General features: G+C 36.4%; 1 protein-coding gene across 2 annotated transcripts in view; it reads left to right on the top strand.

The window, feature by feature from the left end:
• The first annotated feature begins 547 nt into the window (after positions 1 to 547).
• The window catches only part of LOC110115957, a 28,640-nt gene continuing 6,283 nt past the window's right edge, over positions 548 to 22,904 (top strand). Inside the window, exons 1-13 of one of the 2 annotated variants that reach the window (XM_020849374.2) lie at positions 548 to 974; positions 3,641 to 4,073; positions 4,231 to 4,456; positions 4,556 to 4,810; positions 4,911 to 5,026; positions 5,213 to 5,308; positions 5,432 to 5,519; positions 5,949 to 6,178; positions 6,620 to 6,804; positions 6,992 to 7,191; positions 15,724 to 16,056; positions 16,188 to 16,289; positions 17,419 to 17,716. In XM_020849374.2, the coding sequence (XP_020705033.1) occupies positions 3,772 to 4,073; positions 4,231 to 4,456; positions 4,556 to 4,810; positions 4,911 to 5,026; positions 5,213 to 5,308; positions 5,432 to 5,519; positions 5,949 to 6,178; positions 6,620 to 6,804; positions 6,992 to 7,191; positions 15,724 to 16,056; positions 16,188 to 16,289; positions 17,419 to 17,716 (2,431 nt within the window). In that variant the 5' untranslated portion in view covers positions 548 to 974; positions 3,641 to 3,771. Of the gene's footprint in view, positions 975 to 1,197; positions 1,660 to 3,640; positions 4,074 to 4,230; positions 4,457 to 4,555; positions 4,811 to 4,910; positions 5,027 to 5,212; positions 5,309 to 5,431; positions 5,520 to 5,948; positions 6,179 to 6,619; positions 6,805 to 6,991; positions 7,192 to 15,723; positions 16,057 to 16,187; positions 16,290 to 17,418; positions 17,717 to 22,904 lie in introns of those variants that run through there. The other variant, XM_028694913.1, reaches the window with a different exon arrangement.

Here is a 22,904-nt window from a genome sequence, read left to right as displayed (position 1 = left end):
AACTTCTTTTAAGGGGGGGCAAAAAAAAATTTAGGAGGGGCAAAAAGTTTTTTTTACACTCCTATAATTTTTTTTTTTACTTCTATCGGGGGGGGGGGGGGGGGGCAATTGCCCCCCCTAACTAATAGATGGTTCCGCCCCTGCATACGGACGCTATTCAGAGGTGAATCAAAGTGAGCCATGACTGTGTACTCGTTGTGTACCAGGTGACGTGGCGCTCTCTAATTCACCATCAAATGATCTGGCGTCTGCACATAATATTTTCTTCTTATCATGAGGGTGGAACTATGGCTAGCTAATAGTACATGCTGTTTTTGTGCAAGAAATTATATTTTGGCTTTTGAAAATAAACTTTATGATTGGAAGTTAATAAGAGTATAGTAGTTGGGGAAAAAAAGTGTTAAAAGGCGAAAAAAGAATTAAGTGTTCTACATATTAATTAAGAAGTAGTTATTTATGAGGTTAAGTAATAACTAATTAAACTATTAGTGAAGATCATTAAAGTTTTATTGATATTTAACTAAACTAATAATAACATGCGTCATCTCCCATTTTTCGCTCCTGCCGAAAGTCCCGAAACCCTCTGCGACAAGGCAGAGGCGAGGAAGGCGCCACGGGAGCTTGGGGAGGCTTCGACGGAACCGGCGGCGTGTGAGGGATCAGAGGAGTTCGTGTGGGATGCTTTCTTTGGAAGTCATGGACGGGGTTTGCTGCATGTAAAGAAGAAGAGGAGTTCGTGGTGGAACTCGCTGGGTGAAGGCATCGACGGTACTTGCGGCTTGTGAAGAAGAAGAGGAGTGCGTGACGGGAGCTCTCTGGTGGAGGACTCCGACGGATCCGTCGGCTTGTGAAGGAGGAGAGGAGTTCGTGACGGGAACTCATTTACGGACGGCATCGACGGGGCCGACGGCTTGTGAAGGAGAAGAGGAATTCGTGAAGGTAGCCCGCTGGGGGAAGAGACGCCGCGGATTTAAGTTAAATTCCAAACATTTCATAGAATTCAAATTCTCCATTTTTACTGTTTGGCAATGTTTAAGTTATGTATTGCTTAAATCTACTTAAAACCTGCCACCAATGAGCCCCGTATGGTTTTTGGTTCGATTTTAGATTTTCTTTAGAATGGGTCCATACTTCTGCTTTTGGACATTTTTGTGATTTTTTGGTGACTTAGAGAAAGTGCTCTAATGGCTCTTTGATGGGTGTTGTTGCTGGAATTATTTCGAAACATGAAGGATGTTTGCATTTGGATGCTCGAGTGATTATCTTTTATTTTCTTGTAGTTGTGTTCCACGTTGGTGCTTGTAGAGAATTTATATGCTGGTCAAACGTGTGGTGATCTCCATATTTGTGGTTCCGTGACGTATGAGGAAACTTTGAGTAGATTGTCTTTTTACTCGATCGATTAAGAAAGCAAAGGAGCATCACGTTTTTCTTGCACATAACGTGTTACTGTTTTGTTAGAATAAAAATGAAAGCTGGTAAAAGAATTCCATGCAGTGATACACATTGCCTTTGTGGAATGATTTTGAGCTTTCAGAAGGTCTATTGTCCAGAATGCCTTCATTGGGAAGCTTTTTAATCCCTGTAGTCCTTGTAGAATTGGAATGACGAGTATCTTGGAATAGCTGTATCTGATGGAACCCATAGTGTCAAGAACTTGTAAGTTGTAACGTTTTACTTTTACGATGATAAAAAACTAGATAGCAACAATTTGGTAAAAACAGATTGTTTTGATGCTTTTTTATGGAGAACTTGTATGATACTATAAGAATAACTGTTCTTATCACGGAAGGAACTTTTCATGCAGTTTATATGAGAAAAGTAGTATCAATTTCTTCCCAAATAGAGTCAGTAATATGTTAGCTCCCAACATTTTATTGGTGAAGAGGGTTGCGAAGGTGACTTGATCAACATAATCTATGCTATTTCTTCACTTTCTTTAAGGAGAATCCTACTGTAGCTACCTTAGTTTGTTGGGTTTTAATCACGAGATATTCTTTTGACTGTTATACACTTTTTTGAAATGTACCCGTACACAAATATGTTTATTATTTTTATAGATATTCTTGATTGAGTTAACTTCGTGGTCCTTATTGTAACAAATGGATGGCATAGTGAAGTTTAACATAACACTTGATCTAGAAAAAACACAGGGTAGTGTGAAGGAGGAAGTTTTTATTATGGAATTTATTGCCTTACTAATTATGTTACCGAGGTTTAATAACTTTTGCTGAAGATAAGCTCTTGACTTTTGATTTACATAAAGATCCTTCTATTTAAATTTAGACTTCTTTTTGCATTTTGTGGGATGTAAATGGGTTTTCATTGTGAAATATCTCTATGGAACCATCAAGAGATATAAAGGACTTTGAAATGATTCAACTAAACTAATGGAATCTACTATTATGAAACCTTTTTCTCTGTGGCGAAACTAAACACTATTTGGGCCTTTTCAATGGCAGTCAATCTTGACTGTGCGCTTCACCATAACATGTTAAAAATGCATTCTTAAATGGTGACTTAAATAATGAGCTCTACATAGATCTTGCTCTAGTGATCAACGATTTGGGTAGCTAAGCATAGTTTTCGAAGTGAAAATATCTATTTATGAGCTCAAGTAATCTTTTTGAGCCTGTTTTGAAAGGTTCAGAAAAGCTGTGGGTCAACAAAAGTTCAAATAGACTCACTTTGTCCATACCGTCTTCTACAAATACAAGGATGAAAACTCTATCATACTAAATGTGTATGTTGATGATATTATTTTTATAAGAGGTAAAGAGTTGGAGATAGTATCATGAAGAAAAAACTGATGGAAGAGTTCGAAATCAAATCCTTTGACATCGGAAGTATTTTCTTGGAATGAAAATCTATAGAACAAATATGACGTCGCTATCTCTCAACGAAAGTATGTCATAGATTTCTTAAAAGAAAAATGCCATTATTGAAAGCAAACTAGTCGATGCTTCAACTAATCATAACATTAAATTGACCCATTTCAACTCTGGTTCTTTATTTGATAAAGAAAGATATCAAAAGTTAGCGTAAAACTTGCATATTTGGCTCATACTAGACTTGGCCTAGCCGTTATTGTTAGTTTGATAAGTTAGTTCATACACGTCCCTCATGAAAACCCATGAATGTTGTTCCTAGTTTACTTAAATACTGAAGGGAAACCCTAGAAGGGGACTTTATCTTTAAGAAAGAAGAATCCAAAATTATAGTAGCCTATCCTAATGTCGATTGGGTTGAGTCTATAGTGGACAAAAGATATGGTTCAGGGTTAAATTCGATGCAAATATGCAAATTTGTACAAATTACTTGAGTTAACAAAAGCTGCTAACTTTTATGCATCTAAAATTTAATGATTCAAACAGGAACTCAACATCCAGCATGTTGAAGTTGTCAAATTAATTGACTGGTCAATTCTACTTACTGATATTTTTGGTTATTTGCAGAAGAAATTAACCAGTCCGCGTCCACCTAAATTTTTTTACTAATATGTGCACATTTTTTATTTTGCTATGATTTCTCTGCTTTTTACTCCAGTTCTAAATATTTTGATAATATGTGATTTAAAACACTCCTCCACTTATATATAAACATTTAATGTCGCAGCTCATGGCATACATTTTCCTTGCAGGGTTAAATTTGTACTATTAAATTTGAGCTCTGGTGAAAGTGGTGTTCCCTTCCTACCGGTTATCTGTTTCTCTGTTTAATGCTTCATAAGCGTATAAGTAATTGAGCTGATAGAGGTTTACAATTTGGTTAATGGGCACAAACAAACACTCAATTGGTCCATTGTTGGACACCCTCAAAATGGAGAGGGTGAGGACGATTCTGACTCATACTTACCCATATCCGCATGAACATTCAAGACATGCTTTGACTGCAGTAATTGTCGGATGTCTTTTCTTCATCTCATCGGATAACATGCAAACCCTCATTCAGAAATTGGACAAGAATTTCAAATGGTGGTCCATGTATATTTGCCTGTTTGGTTTCTTCTACTTCTTCTCGTCCCCGTTCGTCAGAAAGACCATAAAACCAAGCTATTCAAACTTTAGTCGTTGGTATGTGTACTTCTAAATCATTTCTAAGAAAGTTGTTGTAGGGTGTAGACACTTTAACAAGATTATATTAGTTTAGTAAAAGAAGCGATTTATGCATGTTAAGTACTTATTAATGCCATGCTTTACCTTTTTATTGTTTTGTTTGAATGGACTTCAGGTATATTGCTTGGATATTTATGGCAGCCATATATCATCTTCCTAGTTTTCAATCAATGGGAGTTGATCTGAGAATGAATCTATCGCTGTTTCTTACTATATACCTTTCATCTGTCCTCTTTCTGATCGTTTTCCACATAATATTTCTTGGCCTTTGGTATGTCGGCCTTGCTTCTCGTGTGGCAGGCAGACGGCCCGAAATTCTGACCATTATTCAAAATTGTGCGGTAATTGTCTAAAATCATCATATCTCATGGTTTTACCTTCCAATTCTTTTCCCCATGCTTCAGAAGCATGCCCATTATTTCCTGTTTGTCTTGTTGCAGGTTATAAGTGTAGCATGCTGCGTATTTTACAGTCACTGTGGGAACCGTGCTTTCCAAAGTGAGAGTTCTCTTGATCGAAGGAGCTTTGGTTGGTTTCCAACCTTCACATTTTGGCAAAAGCATGATCAAAACACTTGGATATCTAAATTCTTGCGCATGCATCAATGGAAAGAACAAGTCTGTTCATCTTGGTTCGCTCCTGTTGGATCTGCCAGTGATTACCCATTCTTCTCTAAGTGGGTTATCTATGGCGAGGTACTTCACTCTGTCCGCTTCATTCCATAACTTTTTATCAGTTAAAATATCATAGCATCTATATTTGTATTAACATCATTTTCGTTGTTCTGTCATGCAGCTAGCATGCAATGGATCCTGCACTGGTTCATCACATGAAATATCTCCGATATATTCCCTGTGGGCAACCTTTATTGGCCTTTACATTGCCAATTATGTGGTTGAGTGTTCGACTGGGTATGAAGAATCTATCATCCTTTATATTTGATTGTCAACATAGGTAGATACAAGATACGATGTTAAGCGAAAATGCTCCAAAAACTATATTGTTATTGCTCAAATACAATTTGTTGTTTTATTGTTTGTTTTCAGTTATTCCTTGAATAATTCTCCGTTCCTGAGATTCTTGCTTGGTCTTTGCAGCTGGGCTCTTACCCACCCACTAACTATTTCTGAATACGAGAAGATAAAAAAACAAATGAAACCTGATTTCCTGGATATGGTTCCATGGTATTCAGGGTACTCTCCTACATCCAATATCACACCCCCTTCTGCGTTTCTCTAGTCCTTTCTCATATCTTCTTTTCCTTAGTATTATGATGTCAGGGTGATGCTAACAAATTTGCTTTTTTGCATTTAAAGGACATCGACTGATTTATTTAAGACCGTGTTTGATCTTATGGTGTCAGTGACTCTTTTTGTTGGGCGATTTGATATGCGCATGATGCAGGTGAGGCTCAGTTTTATTTCATGTTTATTAGGTGCTCCAAGAGATTTTTGAAACATTCATGATAATCTCCCGTAGTGGGACAAAGGCTTGATGTTGCATGATAATCTCCACAATTTTCTTGTATAACATGCTAACAGATTTACATATATGCAGTACCATAAGAAGGTGCTATGCTCCAATGTAACTGATTTGCATTTGGATCTATTTTGTCTCTGCTTCTTTTCATTTATTTTCAAAGATATCATTGTGTTATAATCAAAGGACCATCTGCTTTAAGACTGCTTTGATCTTTTTCTTATACTATGCATTTAAGCTTTATTGTTTTTTCCAATTCTTTCAATCTTAATTAGACCAGCTTCCTTGTTTATATGTGTCTACGTATAAATATTTTGATTCAGCTTATGTTATTTTTATTTTTCTTTGCCCTAGGCTGCCATGAACAAGGTCCCTGATGAATCTAAAAATGGTGATCTTTTATATGATCATTTCTGCATGAAAGAGGACCTCTGGTTTGATTTCATGGCTGACACAGGAGATGGTGGAAATTCAACTTATGCTGTCACGCGGTTGCTGGCCCAACCTTGGATTCGAGTGAAGAATGGTGGTTCCAAGCATGCTCTTCCACGTGGAGACTTCCTTCTTATTGGAGGGGATCTTGCGTAAGCTGCATTTCTTTTCACTTATGATCCTTAGAAAACTAAATTGATATTTGAAGTTGAGGCCAGGTCTATTTTTCCATTTTCATTGCTTTCTTACCACAGTTGAATCATTTATTTTAATATTTCTTTGATATCATTATAGTATCTCCAAGGGTAAACTTATAAAATATTAGGAATCCCTTTTACCATTCGCTTGAAATATTTTTGGTATTTTATCGATTGGCTTGAATAATATATAGCGCTCTTGCCCCCTGATTTCCTTTCCCAAGTACCAAGCATTGAATCATAGCAATGAGAAAGTCTTTATCTGTATGTGCTGTAACATGCTTATCATTATTACCTGTTTTTTTTTTTTTTTTTTTTTTTTTTTTTATTACCTGTTTTTTTTTTTTTTTTTTTTTAATTTGGTTTATTTATAAAAGGTTTTTGCATTTTGAGTAGGTACCCTAATCCCTCTGCATTTACATATGAAAAGCGCTTTTTCCTTCCATTCGAGTATGCTTTGCAGCCTCCAACATGGTATAAGCCAGAACATATAGCAGTAAATAAGCCAGAGCTTCCTTTTGGGGTCGTCAAGCTGGAGCAATATGATGGACCTCAGTGTTTTGTAATTCCTGGCAACCATGGTTTGTGATTATTCCTGTAGAAGTTGATACTTAATATCCCCTAATACATATTCACAGGAAGAACCCAGTTCTTTATTTCCTCCGTGACTATACCCGTTTTTAAAGAATGCTCATCTGACATTTAAGTACATATTGATTGCCATGCAAGATGTGGAAGCTGAAATATGATCTCATTTGATGTTTACAGACTGGTTTGATGGACTTCACACATTTATGAGGTACATATGCCATAAGAGCTGGTTGGGTGGATGGTTTATGCCTCAGAAAAAGAGTTATTTTGCTCTGCAGCTTCCCAAAGGATGGTGGGTGTTTGGTTTTGATCAAGCTCTGCATGGTGACATTGATGTCTACCAGTTCAAATTTTTTGCAGAGTTGTGCCAACATAAGGTATATTAGCTTTACATTCCTTCTACGATAGTTCTGTCATTTTGATTTCCTGTGTTTACGTGGGATTTCAATCATGTTCTGTTGATTACATAAACTATTTATACATGCAACCATGAGATGCTTCTTCAAAATACAGCATCTTCTATGCTAGTTTGAATCCAAACTAATGATTTCACTTTGGTATGAATGTTTAGTGGTTCTCCTATTGTAGATTGAGATAAACGAAGTTATATGGTGCATTATGGTCTAATTTAATTGAAAAGACTAAAGGTTTGCTTTAATGTGCATTGTTAGATGGGTGGATGGGCTATCAGTTCAAGCACTAACTGAAACAGGCAAAACATATTTCTAGCTTCCTTTGACTATATTCCGACACCATATATTGTCATTAAGGGATGTACCTGTTATCCTGATTTGAAATGTTAATTAATCTTTTCAAATGAATAAGATGGGGTGAGGCTAATGATGAGTTTTGAATGAATAAGGTTGTCCATTTTGTTTGGGAAGTTCACACATGATGCAACAACACCTGTTGCCACGCACATACCCTGTTTGAAACAATTTTTGGTGGGGCCGTTCGCAATAAGTCAACTTTCCAGCTCACTTGAGTGGGTACATCGGGGAAGGCAGGGAACAAAGAAGCTTGAAAGATGCCTCCTCTTCATCGTACTAAACATAGCCCAAAATTTCACTTATAGGGTCCCTTTGAATTTAATCTTGATTCCTTTTGAAATATCTTAAAGAAAACAATGATTAATATTCTTTAACTTTTAGAATAAAAAATAGTTTTCTTTGTGTATTACAAATTTTGAAATTAATGCCTCCTTTTAAACCAAATCTTCTTACAATAATTTTCTCCATATTTTTTATGGATTTTATTTTATTTGATCATATATTTTTTTTGAATTATTTCTTGTATTTTAAGCTGGAATTCATTTATATAAAGGGGTGCAGAGGTAGGTTATAGTTTTGCAAGTGCCATCGAATAAATGTATATTACTTTGCTCTATAAGATATCTTCTTGTATTGCCCATGGGTTTTCCTCTGCCTTATTATATTCACCTAATGTGATCACTGGCGGATATTTGGGGGGGGGGGGGGCGGGGGGGGGGGGGGGGGGTTTCTTTATAAAATCAAGCAGCCATTTGCGGAAATTTTTTTTTTCACTACTTCTCTCTCCTCTCTACTCTATCTCTCTCTATATTGCCATTTTTACCGCTGGCAACCTTTTGTAGTTGCTACTAGTTATAGCCCTCTTTCCTCTCTCTCTCTCTCTCTCCCCCATGAGGGTGAGATTACTTTAAATTTTTTTATTTATTTCCCACTATCTCTCTTGTGAGGTTAGCTATTTTTTGTTGATTTTTATTAAATCATCTTAATCCTTTTTTTTCTCATTTATATTTCTCTCTTTATTTATATATTTTCCCATTTTAATCATTTAACTTCACATTACCATTTTTTTAATTTATAATTGTTTTAAAATCTCCATTTTTTTTTATAAGAAATTTATATAATTAAAGCCAACAAAATACACTAGAGAAACATTACAATATTTAAATTTAAATCAAATAGCTTAAAATACGCTAATTATAATTTTTTATATATTTTTATATTAATAAGATGTAGTTTTTTTATATATTTATTGCTCGTTATAAAATATTTTTTAATTATTATTTTTTATTTAAATTAGATATAAAAACCTTAAGTTAGATATTTAAAAAAAATTAAAACCCCAATATCAATTTCAAGCTCGAATGAAAAAGCTTGATGTTATTTTTCAAATTAGAAATTTGTGCCCCCCACAAAGAAATAATTATGGCTACGCCGCTGCATGTGATTATGGTTTTTTTGGATGCGCATCTTCTTATATGTAGTGTCTTTTTTATTGAATAGTATTTTGCTAATTACCTTTTTTATAGCAAAATCAATTTTATTTTGCCACATGAGTTCGTTGTTTGTTATAAAGCTTGAGAACTATGAAATGCCTCCATAATTTTTGCTAGTTGGGATCCACACTCATCAATACTTTTGCCCTCATTCCACTACCAACTCATTAATGCGGGAGATCTCTACTGCCTGCATGTCAATATGTAGACTATTATAATTAATTTATAATCATTATTTTACATACTCATTTATTTGTGGATTATTATAATTATTTTATAATTTTGTAATTATTACTCTCTAAAATTGTTTGTTTTCTATTAGAAGCTCTTTTATAATTGTACAATTATGATGGATCGACGGAGCCTGTGGTCCCCACTAGCAGGGATGGTGGGCAAGAAAAGAGGGGGTTCCAAAGGGGAATAAATCCATCTTTAACTACTTTCCATAGGAAATGGGGGCTGATTTGAATTCAGATTTGGGAGAGAATTAGGAAAGATTAATTTAAGGAAAGGGGGCTGATTTGACTTAATATTTGAGAGGGGATTAGGAAAGATATATTTAAGGAAAGGAGGCTGTTTTTAATTGAGATTTGGGAGGGAATTAGGGAGGCTTATATAAAGCTAATTAGTTAGTTTACTTTCATTATGTAATTGTGTTTGCTGTAGTTTTTTTTTTGGAGTTGTTCCTAGCGTCGCTTAGGGTTTGTAGAAAGCCGTTCTACCTCTTGAATAGTAGATTAACCTATATCTTGGTTTATTGTGCCTTTAGCAAAGAGAGTTAGCCTATAATCTCTTCCTTTCTTGCTGATTTCTGCTGTGTTTTTTTCCTTTGGCAATGCTGTTTTTGCTGTGAGGTGATCAGATTCCTTTCAAATTGGTATTAGAACACTTTTTGGGATCTATGACGGCTAAGAAAGTGGATGTTTTTGAAGTGAAACTAAAATGAGAAGTTGGCTAACTCAAATCTGAAGTTGAGGAACGGTTTTCATCTATGAAAGGAAGGTTTTCTAACTTAGTTGACATGATGAAGAAAATATTGAAGCTTCACACCCAACTGGCTACATCGGAGGTGAGAGCATCGACGGGTGGCCAAGGAATTAGGGGACCCCCAATATCGACACTATGAGGGATGGTTGAGAAGTAAAAATCTTGGGTGACAGGGAAAATATGCCACCTCTTGAACTGATAATGAGGGAAATGAGTGAAGGATATGGCATGAGGAGAAATTGGATGGAAGAAATGAGGAGAGATGATTTTGAGGAAAAATATATCTATGAAAGGAGGGGTGGGAGAGAACAATAGAGAGATCACAACAATCGCCACATGGGAGGAGCCGGAGCTGGAAGATGAAGTTGGAGCGGAGGGGATCCGAGAGTGAAAAAGCTAAAGATGCCCGTTTTTGGAGGGGGGAAGATGCTCATGGATGAATCTAAAGGATGGAGAGGTACTTTGTGACGAATGGGTTGACGAAGGAGGTGAGACTCATGGTGGCGGTTTTATGCTTGAAAGGGAAGGCCTTATCTTTGCATCAGTGGAGAGACACGAGAGATCCAATCCAATCATGAAGGGAGTTCAAAGATAGTTATTTAGAACGTTTCCGAACCAGTCGGGAAGGAGGCTTCTACGAGCAGTTCTTTTCTCTGGTTCAGAAAGGGACAGTGATGGATTATTAGCTGAGGTTTGAACCCTATTGGGGAGGCTATCTGAGACATTGTTGGAGGGGAATTTCATGAAGGGGCTCAACCCAAATATCAGAGCTATTGTCCGATTATTGAGGCCACGAGGGTTGGGGGAGGCTATGGAGCTAGCCCAGATGGTGGAGGACAAAAACTCACTTGAGAGTAGAAATAAGGGCCTCAGTTAGGGAAAGTCAGAGTGAAGGAGTGGAAAAGCTCGGTAAATAAAAGATGCAATGGGAGGTTCTAGAGTCGAAAATTGGAAAATATATTCACTATAGAGGATTGCTGCAGAAAGAAAATTTGGTGATCAAAATTTTAATGGTATCAATGTTCTTATGGATTGCTGCTTTGTTGAACAACAGACTGTGTTGATGCTTTTTAGTTTTGGGGATGCTACAGCTAAAAGTAAGGGGTCGCCAGAGAAGTTGTTTGTGTTTCTAGACATGTATGAAATAATGCATGAGTTTTATTATGAGATTGAAATGATATTTGAAGAAAAACTTATTCTGAGACGAGGGATACTACTCATAATCTTTCAAGGTGCTTAGCCCAAACTACTCACAAAACTTTTGGCGATTTTAAGGAAACATTTGAAGCTGATGCAACAAAAACTAGTGTGATGGATGGAACTGTGCACCCTCTGACTAACTATGTGATTAACTAGGTGTAGTTTTTATTTGACTATCAATCAACTTTGAAGTAGTTTTTTCAGGAGTTTGAAAAGATGGGAAAAGATTCAACTTCCCAACTGACAACTGTTACAATGCAAATTATGCAAGCTTTTCAAAGTAACCTGGATGGTAAACTTAAGCTATATAAGGATCCTGCGTTGACTTATCTATTCATTATGAATAACATCCACTACATGGTTAGATCTGTTCGAAGATTAGAGGCAAAGGATTTATTGGGTGATGATTGGGTTCAGAGGCACAAAAGAATTATGCAACAAAATGTAAGTGATTTGTCGGCTTTGTATTACAACAAATGAAATGAAAGAATTCAGAGTCTGGCTTTAAATTCGGAAGCTTGTGAGATGACATGTTGAGCATTTTGAAAAAATTCACAACATCGCACACAAAGCAATCAATGATAGATCTTAGGGGATGCTAAAGATTCATGCAACAAAGCCTTTGGAGGCTTGAGGGGGCTCCAAGTGCCATGCATGAAAGAGATGCATGTGCAAGAGAGTTCCCTAATCTTCTATGAATGTTTTGGATTTATTGGAAAGATAGGATGTTCATTTAAAAGCCTCTTAATGAATCTTGGAGATCTATTTTGTCATGATCTAAGAGTGTGCCTGAGATGACTTATCATTTTAGGAGTTTTAAGGGATCTCCAAGCTATTTAAATCATCTAATTTAAAGTGCATAAATAAGCTTAAATAATTTTGAGGTATGGAGTTTATCTTATGAACCTTTAAATGTTCATATGAAACTCCTAATTCACTTTGTAGAAACTTGAAATTAAATGAGCATATTTATGGACTTTGTATATGTTTCAAGGCGTCAAAGATCAATTCAATCAATTACTTTGCCATGGGTCCTATACCTATGGCATAGGACTTTGAGGGTCTACGTAGGGTCCACGAAGAGACACAAGTTCCCTAATTTAATTGAATTTCTCTCTAAACATTTATAAAAAATCACAAAAATTCTTTGAATGCACATTCCTAATACAATGCAAGCTCCCATTTTTAAAACATATACATTGACATTTCGTTTAAAGGCAAATGATAATGCTAGCCTATGGTTTAATTATAGGTGACGGCTAAGGAAGCAAAATGAATGTAAAAACATGTATTCGGGAGGTGTCGGATTCCGATCCAACACCCCTACGCGCGTCGATATTCTCCTCGGGCTCTCACATGGGAGCAAACAAGTGGAAATCTCCAGATTTCCACTATTTTACAGAGAGGACAGCAAACATGGGTTTATTTTGGGATTTTGGAAAGCATAGTGCATGGTTTTCTAAGGTCCTAAGGCATGTGGAGCATCATATACACATCAAAGGGTTCGAGGACGTAGGCTTTGCTAAGTTTTTTACGGGATTTACCTCGCCGGGTTGTCATGGCATTAACCACACTCCACTCGCCTTGCAAAGAGAGAAAACAACAACTAGGACAGCGAAATCTGCTGTCCGAGAGACTCCAGATGCTGTTTTGGCCGCTTCTAGGTGTTTCTCTCGCTGTCTCAAGTTTGTCGGCATTGGTTTGAGAGAGAAAGGAAGCTCCCAAGCCTTCTGGATGCAGGAATGAAGGTCTGAATTGTTGGATTCGACCTAGAAGCAAGTAGGGAAGAGGCTAAATAGGATTTTCTTCTCGGTTTGGATGGTCAAGGCATGCAAGGATACTTAGGGTTGCTGCTGGGTTCTTCCTTGGTCGTGCGATAGCAAGAGAATCGCGGCTCTGGCTCTTTCGCTTGATTTCACGGACATGGGAGGCCCGACGACCTTCCCTCCTTGGGCTGGACAAACACACGTAGAGCCGAACTGCTCTGCTCTGTCTCTCTGTCTGTTTGACACACACGAACAAAGCCGGGCAGGGTCCGCTCTCCCTCTTGATCTCGTTTGAACAAACACACAAAGGCACAGGTCGGGCCGTCCTAGTCTTCCGTCTCCCGCTCTGGTGCTGCCTTCCTCTCTTTTGTTGAGACGCACACGAGCAAAGAGGCTGAATGCCCCTGTCCACTCTCTCCCATCTTCTCTATACTCGAAATGAGGCTCATGCACACTCAAGTATTTATGCTGCAATATCCATGTTGAAGCCGCCCAAATAAGATGATTTGACGGAAAATCAGCCACAAAAATTTGAAAATCGGGATAAATCACAGCCCTTGGATGCAGGATCTAATTTGGAGAGGTCAGTTGGGCTGAGATTGGGCCAATTGGGCTGAAATTGGCCCAAATTGGGCTCGACCTGAGCCAATTTGGGTCAATTGGGGTCCGATTGGGTTTGATCGAGCCAATTTAGTGAAATTGGACTTGATTTGGCACTAAAATGCGTCAAATTTGGTTCGACGGGGCTTGATGAGGCCCGATTTAGGGTCGATTCGATTGATTTGAGTTTAATTTTATAAAATTAAATTTAATTTGATTAAATTGAGGTCCAATTTGAGTAAATTGACGATCAAGCTCACTCATGCCCAATCGGGCTCGAATTGACTCGATCCTGGCTGAATTGGCCTCGATGTGAAAATGCACGTCAACATTTTCCTTTGGTTTTGTTGTTTTTGCTGTGAGGAGATCAGATTCTTATCAAAATACTGCAAAAAATATGGGAATGAAACACTCAATCATTGGGCGAACATATATGGTGTACTTCGTGTTCCATTCTATTGCTTGCATGTATTTTAGCATACTTTATGCTTCATTCTATTGCTTGCAGGCATTCCACCATTTGATTTGATCTACAAATCTATTTGAGGTTGGCTTTATGTGTCATTCATCTGCCACTAACTTTGGTTTACTCGCAATTTTTTGTCTCAAAAATCAATTATGCCATTTATGAGCAAATGCTTGATTGAACAAACAACTTTTAATTGCATTTCTAGTGGCTGTTGAGAAGCCAAATAACATGCTTGTTATGCTTTTACCGTAAGAGGGAGCATTGTGTACAATGCACATTTTGAAGGCCACTATTGTAACTACTTTGTTGGTAAATACCATATAAAAGATGGTTCTCTAAACGATAAATATGCATATAGCTTATTAAGCTTCCTCGGTATAGCATTTTTTTCATCTTTTTGTGCATTATTGTTGAGATCCAGTTTTATAAACCATGTCTATCAGATCATTAAGCGGATGGTGAAAACACAAATTGGTTGTGAATTTTTTATTTTGATTTTTTGAGAAGGGAAGAATACCAACGTAAAAGGGAGAACTAAAGATATAATGAGAAAAAAATATGAATTAAAATCTCAAAAGAAGAGTGATGTGAGATAGGGAGGAAGCAATCAAGAAGAAACCTTAGAAGGGAGGACAAAGTCCCCAAAGGGGATGCTTGATAAAAAAACTGTTAAACTTCATCTTCAAGTCTGGCAGAATTACAAGATTTTGGGCTCTGTTTATAGAAGTAGGCTTTTTTGTATTTAATAAAGCAACCTTTTAAATAAATATGAATATTACAAACTGATCCAAATGAGGAAAAACAATATAAAATAAGTGTCCAAACATGATATACTTAGACAAATAAGACTCAATACTAATAATAGGGTTGAGAGTGTAGTTCAAAGATCTAATCGATTTTTGGCCTAGATGAAGCCAAATGAATTGAGACATGAGCCAAAATTTTCATTCAGTCCAATCTTCAAAACAAGCTTTAGCTCAAATATAAATGGTATATAAAATTTTAATGCTTACTTACACACGCATATACATATATACATGTAAAAATGTCATAAATATGAATTTGTTTGAACAAAATAACATTAAAAGTAAAAAAAACCGTGATTTCAAGTTGAGTTGATCAAGTCAAGCTAGTTCAATATTAGGCTAATTCAAGCTAAACCAACTTAAATTGAACTGGTTTTGAGCCATTAGCTGATTTTTAGCTGACCTATATATGTTCGAGTCAATTTCAAGCAAGATTGGATCAGCTTGAATTTGGATTGTCATCACCAACTAATAGCTAGAGAGAAACATTTTGCATTGCACAATTCTTTTGGGTTTTAAAGATCTTTTCTTTATTGAGTTGAAATTTTATTGATGGAAGAATTAGAGTTCTTTGACTACATTGTAATTCTATTGGTGGAAGAATTAGAGTTCTTTGACTACATTGTAAAACTAGTGAAATTTATCCTGAAAGGGAAGATGAATGGGAATCCTTCCTAAAGAAGAGGTATCTATTGATTTGAACTTTTGTGCAACAATTTATTTTCCTGTTGTTTACAGTATGTTTTTGTTCTTAGTGATGCTTTTAATGTTAAATTAGCCTGCTCCACTTCACGTAGAATTATGGAAAAGTTTTACAGGTTGGGGACAACGACTCTATTGTTGTGATGACACATGAACCAACCTGGCTTCTCGATTGGTATTGGAATGATAGCACTGGTAAAAATGTCTCTCATTTGATACGTGATTACATGAAAGGAAGATGTAAGCTTCGTATGGCTGGAGACTTGCACCATTATATGCGCCATTCTTGTGTCCCTTCAGATCAGCCTGTGTGTGTTGAACATCTACTTGTGAATGGTTGTGGTGGAGCCTTTCTACATCCAACGCACGTCTTCAGAAACTTCAACAAATTTTATGAAAATTCCTATGAATGCAAAGCTACATATCCTTCTTATGAGGACTCCAGTAGGGTAAGTTGGCCTCCCTCCTTTTTTTTCTTTAAAATTTTTTACAGAGCATCTTGCAATTTTTTTAACATTTTATTTATTTGTTTTTTTATTATAATTTCTGCCCATATAATTTAGTAAGACTGCATTTGCAGATAGCACTTGGCAACATTTTAAAGTTCCGAAAGAAGAATTGGCAATTTGATGTCATTGGTGGTTTCATATACTTCGTAATTGTCTTTTCCATGTTTCCTCAGGTAATACTGCTTGCAATAATAATTCCTTTTTCTATATATTTTGTATGGTTAATATTTTGTTATTTTCTTCTATTGCCGATATCCTAATTTCCTTGATCAGATTGTATGGTTTTCTCATGCGTGTGATTTGGTTGGTGGCTTCAAGTTTTTGCAGGCTGTTCCTTTTTTTCCCTGTAATTCTGACAAAAAAAAATCATATTTTAATGCGGAAGGCTGCACTCATCAACTGCTGGCGGCAACTGATGTAACCCATTTTAATTAGCAAATTAATGCTCCACTCCTTGTTCTCTGCGTTTAGATTGTCATGCTTGGTATGCCTAGGAAAACGAATATTACCTAGATTTAAGATTTTTTATCCAAAAATAAGATATTTCACTTAGAAATAGGGTACTTCAGGGGGAATGAGGTGAAACATCTTATTTTTTTGGTGAAATAGCTTATTTTTTTGGTGAAATATCTTATTCCTGTAAGAATGACCTTATATTTGGATGAATTCCCTTAATTACGGGTGTGCAAGAGATAAGGACTTATGAAGCCAGATATGAATTGGTTTATTTTAAAAATGTCACATTGGCTTCTTCATGAGCAGCTGATGCTGTAACAATTTAAATCTGGATATATTTGGATGTTATAGATTTTTTTCTTTTTTGATACCATTTCTGATTAAGTTGATTGTTGAAGACAAAAACACATTGAAATAACTTCAATATGTAAATTTTCTCAATTTGTTTCTTTGGTTTATTGTTTATCATACTATTAGTACTTAGTCTAATCAGGTATGTAACATGATTATATTTGAATCTCCTTATATCTTGAAAACCTTGAAACATGATTTGCATCTGCAATCTTATACCTGTAATTTAATCAGTTAGGATCAGGGCTGTATTGTTTTTATTGAAAATTTTTTTGTAAGTAACAAGACTATATTTGAATATCTGTAATTTAATCAGTTAGGTCCGGGCTGTTTTAGTATTATTGAAGTATTTTCTTTTAAGAATTTTGAATTTGGGGGGAGGTGTTCAGTATCTGATTGATGATTCCTGTCCCTCATTTCCCCCTGCACATGATCTCTTTGCAAGCACCGTCTAAATTTCAGGGAAATAGACTGATCCTAGCCTTTTCATTTCAGTGTGGTGTATTCCAAATTCTTCATGATGATTCTTGGTCGGGTCGCTGCAAGAGCTTTGCTAATGCAATGTGGAGAGCTTTTATTTACATGATAGAACATTCTTATGTGTCTTCTGCTGGAACTTTGCTGTTGGTATTACTATCGTATTCATTTATCCCTACGAAGCTGTCTTGGAAAAGGCGGGCTGTTATTGGAATTCTTCATATTTCAGCTCATATAGCGGCAGCCATTATTCTAATGATGCTACTGGAAATGGCTATCGATATATGCATCCGTAATCACTTACTAGCTACTTCAGGTATTCTAATTGATTTTGATGGTATTATTTATTGCAACATAGCATGGTACATGGAAATTAGTCACTTATTTAGCTTTTGAATGACATTTTTTTTGCTTATTGTGAAATGTGGTTGTCAAACTTTCATATAAATGTGGGATATTTTGGTACTGGTAATGCTGGGTGATACATTATTATATTATCATGGTTTCCTTTTTCAATTTGTCATTCATTTCTCTCTAAAAGTTTTTTATTTGAAATGAATATCTATACTGATTATGGTGGTGGGAGGATCTTTAATGTCTGAAGGCACTCTCGTACTCATGGTGGGTTGTAGTCCTTAATTTTAACTGTCTCATCAACTCGTTCCTCCTTAACCTTTTCAAGAGGGGAAAATGAAGACTCCCAAAAACTTAAGCATCTCTCGCATATTTTTGTTATGTCCACCTCCCTACTGCAGAGTTTTTTGGCCCTCATAAAGTAAAAGGAAGAGAAGAACATATGATTCAAAAAAGAAATGCAAGCCTTGGTGCGGATTAGATTGTGTTAGGTTTTATGGTGTATTGAAGTGGAGGCCTAAATATGTGATAAGTAGAGTTGTGCACGAACTGTTTTCCCTCCTCTAGAAGATTTTAATCATTATTTAGAAGAGAATATGTAACATGCAAGGCAATTATTAGGTGATTTGCTCGTTTAGATTTGTCTTAATAAGATATAAACATTTTTATTCCTAATTCTATTAATATTTATAGTTATACTAATTAATTATACCTATATCTAGCCATAGTTTATAGGAAATAATTGATGCATTAATAAATGCTTAATTAAATGTTGATATCTCCCATCAAATTTATGTTCATTTGTCAAGAAGCATCAATTTCCAACAAAAAATAGATGTCTTTTTTTTTTCACATCATAGCTTTTATAATTATATTTGGACGATAAATAATTTCAGTATCAAAAGCTTCCCCAAATTTAGAGATAGTGAGATGTTTTGTTTGTAACTTTGTATGTAGAGGAGAGATTGTTCTAAGGAAACCCAAGTTCAAATGGAAGTCTATGAAGTTAGATAAACTCTAAACATGTTGTAGACATTGCTTGGTATTCATACTCGTAAATCATTTAGACACGCAGAGCTATTTCTAAATATTTTAAGAAGATCAATGGATCATTAAGGAACATACACCAACCTATGACTGAGTGTTGAGTATAAGGACACCTGACCTAGTCCAAATCACTATAGCCCATAAGATGAAGATGAGAACGAAATTGAAAGAACAAGAAATGGAAGGTGTCCCAACAAGATATTGAATGATTCGGTAAGTGACAACTATATATAAGTGACATGAATTTTGCATAAATTGACTTACTCAAGTGTGAAGGAAATTTCTGGTCGAGCAACTATCAAATAGTTTAAGCACACAACTCACCTTGACCTATTGGTTGGGAGTTTAGCTACCAACTAAGAGATCTTGAGTTCGAGTCTTGTGAATGCAATGTGTGTGTGAGTCTGCCTTAATTGGCCTAATTATCCCAAAAAAAGAAGAAGTTTAAGCTTCCTGCCAGTTATCTGAATGTAGTGAGATTAGGAAGAAGTTTGTTTTACTCACTATGATATTTCATGTTTACTTCTAAAGAAATGTTTGCATAGGAGGTATTTTGGAGGCTAGCCTAAGTATTTAGATCCTATGTATATTTGTGTTGGGTCAACTGTACCAGAGACATCAATGTGGATCTCCAAACCTAAGAAAAGATGAAATATTGCGTGAATATGTTATTGTAGATAATTAAAGTCAAACCTGTGCTAGTAATGTTGATATTATCAACAGAAACAAAAAAAAAAAAGCAATCCCAATAAAGGTCTTACAGAGAAATAATGATAAATTCTATTGACTTTTTTTTAAAAAAAGTTGGGTTATTTAAAATTTATGAAAGCATGCATAAGGAGTTTGAATCTTAATCAGGTACAATGGAGACAAATGATTCATATAGCCGACCCCATGTAGTGAGATAAAGGCTTGATGTTGTCGTTGATGTTGTATGTATGAGGAGCATTTTTTGTTCATATTGGATATGCTTTAGTTTGCATACTTCTATAGGAAAAGAGATTGGAACACTATGCGGAAGAGCCATATAAAATTTTCCATTGAGATCACTATAAAGAAAGATATTTTTAACATCCATTTGATGAAAAAGTCGTTCTTGTGAAGCATCAATCGGGATTATCTATCTTATTGTGGTCATTTTTGCTACAAGAGCAAAAATGTATTTATATTCAATCCCATATTCTTGTTTGTTGCCAAGGACAATTAATTGTACTTTGTTGTGATCCAAGGTACCATACGAGTAAAATTTGGTTAAGTAAACCTTTTGCTTCATATAACTTAATATTTCAAGGAAATTGAATAATCTCCAAAGTATGATTAGCCGCTAAAGTTTGAAGTGCTTTAGCCATAGCCTCTTTCCAACAATCATGCTTGCTATGAATAGCTTGAAGGAATAGGTCAGGGCCAATGTAATGTGAAAGCAATGCCAATTTGGAGGATGTGAGTTTCTGAAATATCATTTGAGATTAGTGCCTAAATTCTAGTCAGCAAGCTCTTACGATGGATTACTTTGCACATGCTAAGATTTCTCATTGAAAACCTTCCGCGCATGCAACATTAGAGTAATTGATTGTTTTAAGATCTTTACAGCTACACATGTGATTTGGCCTAAGCTTGTTTTATCGTCTTAATATTTTATCTTATCGTTTAAATCAATATAAATTTTGCTTATTATTATTCTCTAAAATTTAAGCGTGCTAAAATCCTGAATCAATATCACCTAAGCATTAGAGTCCTGCATCACCCTCTTCTTGGAGCTTAGGCTCTCTTCCCCTTTTTTCTCTCATTCTATCAGGAATTGTGGGCACCCTGTATTGCTCAAGGCCTTCTCCCCTCTACTAGGAGCTTTAGGTTAGCTAAAATGCCCTGGTTATTCCCTCCCAATCTTTCTTCTTATCTTCGATTTCAACTTTCTTCATCTTTCCTAATCAATAAAACTCAATTAGAGCATTAAATAAAATTTAAATAATAACTTTGTTAATGATTACAATTTCAATTATATAAATTCTTCTAGTAAACTTTTGTTACTTTATTGTTGACTTGTGTTAGTCTTGCTCCTTCATAATAAAAGTCAATATCAAGATCTTTCCCTTGTAATTATGATGTTGTAACTTTATTGTCATTCTCTATAAATCTTTCCTTATTTGATGACATATCATTACAAACTAATGGATTTATCATTTTCCTAAATTGTATACTGCAAATATTTATCTTTTAATCTCTTGTTGTATATAATATAAATCAATGAGTTCATCCTTCATAAATGATTTTTTTCTGTTGGTACAATTAACATAGTTATGAAGTACCACCATTCTTGTTATCCTCCACATTCGTTATATATTGATCTATAGGTCTTCTTGTATCTCTGTTGAACATTTGTGACGAAGAGGAAGATGAACCTTTACAACATTCTTATGACAAATAGAAAGATGTTCTTTAACTTTGGTTATGTTGAAATCCATCCGTTCCTAGTGCAAAGGATCCGACGGACACAAAGATCAATCCGTGGGATACTCTCATGGATCACACCATAATGAGGAACGAATTTAGGAAAGATTTTATTTTCTTATTTATGTATTAAATCTGCAATTTATTATTTTCTCATTAGAATATCTTGTATAGATCTATAAATAGGGAAGATTGTAATGAATAAAGACAAGCTTTTCCCTCTCGAATTCTCGTTTTAACATGGTATCGGAGCCAACGGCCTTAATTGCCGTCGGTGAACGATCTTAGATCGTCGAGGGAGGATAGTCAGACAGCCAAGAACCAGACGAAGGAGCCCGACCCCTCTCTGCTTTCTTGCCCGGCTAGAGGACCGCAAGCTCGAAACAAACGGAGCGGAAGTCCCGGCTTGACCGTCTCGTCACCTGGTATCGCACGACTTCCCTCTTCCGTCGTGCTACCAGAATCGCACGAGCGTCTTGCCCTTGAGAGTCGAGCAGCTTGTTTCAATTCATCGAGACGCTGCTGGTCGAGCGAGAGAAATCGCGTTCAAGCGAGGAGTTACTGCTCGAGCGAGGACCCGTCTGATCCGACCGGCCAATTTCTTCTCGAACGCTCAACCCGGCGTTCCATCCGAACGTACTTGCCGCCGCTTTCCTTTTCTTCGTCGACGCTCACCTGTAACTGTGAGCGTGTTGTCGTCTTCGTCGTCCCGGCATATCGAAGACAAATTCGTAGGCCGACGTCAGCTCCTTGACGTCGGCAGGCGTGGAAGCCATCGCCGCGTGTCACGAACATAAGTCCTCGAAGGGGAGTTGACAGGCGTGGAAGCCATCGCCCAATTCGACGCCCTCTCTGTCACTAGCCTTCGCTCAGTGAAGAGACCGGTCCTAATCCCGATCCGGGCTTCTTAAGAAACTTGGCTGGTTAAAAAAAAAAAAATCTTTTGACCTTTATTGTCGAACAAGAAAATTCTAGGAAGCCTTAATTGCTTTCCAATGTAAGAAATCAACTCCTCTCAAAGTGTTGATCAAACTGAGGAATCAATGGTGCACCAAGGACGAGGTGACCTTCAAAGCATTCAACCTTCCTATCGTCTAAATGGGAAGAACTACCTGTAGTGGTCTCAATTCGTGAAGACCTACTTGAAGGGGAAAGGTAAAATACATCATCTCCTTGGAGGAGGACCAAAAGAAGGAGATCCCAAATTTGGGGCATGGGATGAAGCAGACTCCATGATTATGTCATGGATGTGGAATTCCATGACTCCAGAAATTAATGACACATTTATGTTCCTTTCAACGGCAAATGACATATGGGATGCTGCCAGACAAACCTACTCCAAAGCTCGTGACGCGGCCCAAATCTTTGAAGTTAAAGTCAAAGTTGGAAGCACGAAGCAGGGGAGTAAGACTGTGACGGAATATGCCACCATTCTACAAAATCTGTGGCAAGAACTTGATCACTATAGGTGCATTGAAACCAGATGTCCGGAGGATGCTGCGATCCTAAAGAACTTTATTGAAAAAGATAGAGTTTATGATTTTCTTGCAGGACTCAATGCAGAATTTGATCAAGTTAGAGTTCAGATCCTCGGCAAGGAGGAGACGCCATCACTCAACGAAACCATTTCTCTCATCCGCGCAGAAGAAAGTCGA

Source organism: Dendrobium catenatum, unplaced genomic scaffold, assembly GCF_001605985.2.
Source record: "Dendrobium catenatum unplaced genomic scaffold, ASM160598v2 fragScaff_scaffold_594, whole genome shotgun sequence".
Classification (NCBI taxonomy): domain Eukaryota; kingdom Viridiplantae; phylum Streptophyta; class Magnoliopsida; order Asparagales; family Orchidaceae; genus Dendrobium; species Dendrobium catenatum.
This window is presented reverse-complemented; position numbering and strand designations above follow the sequence as displayed.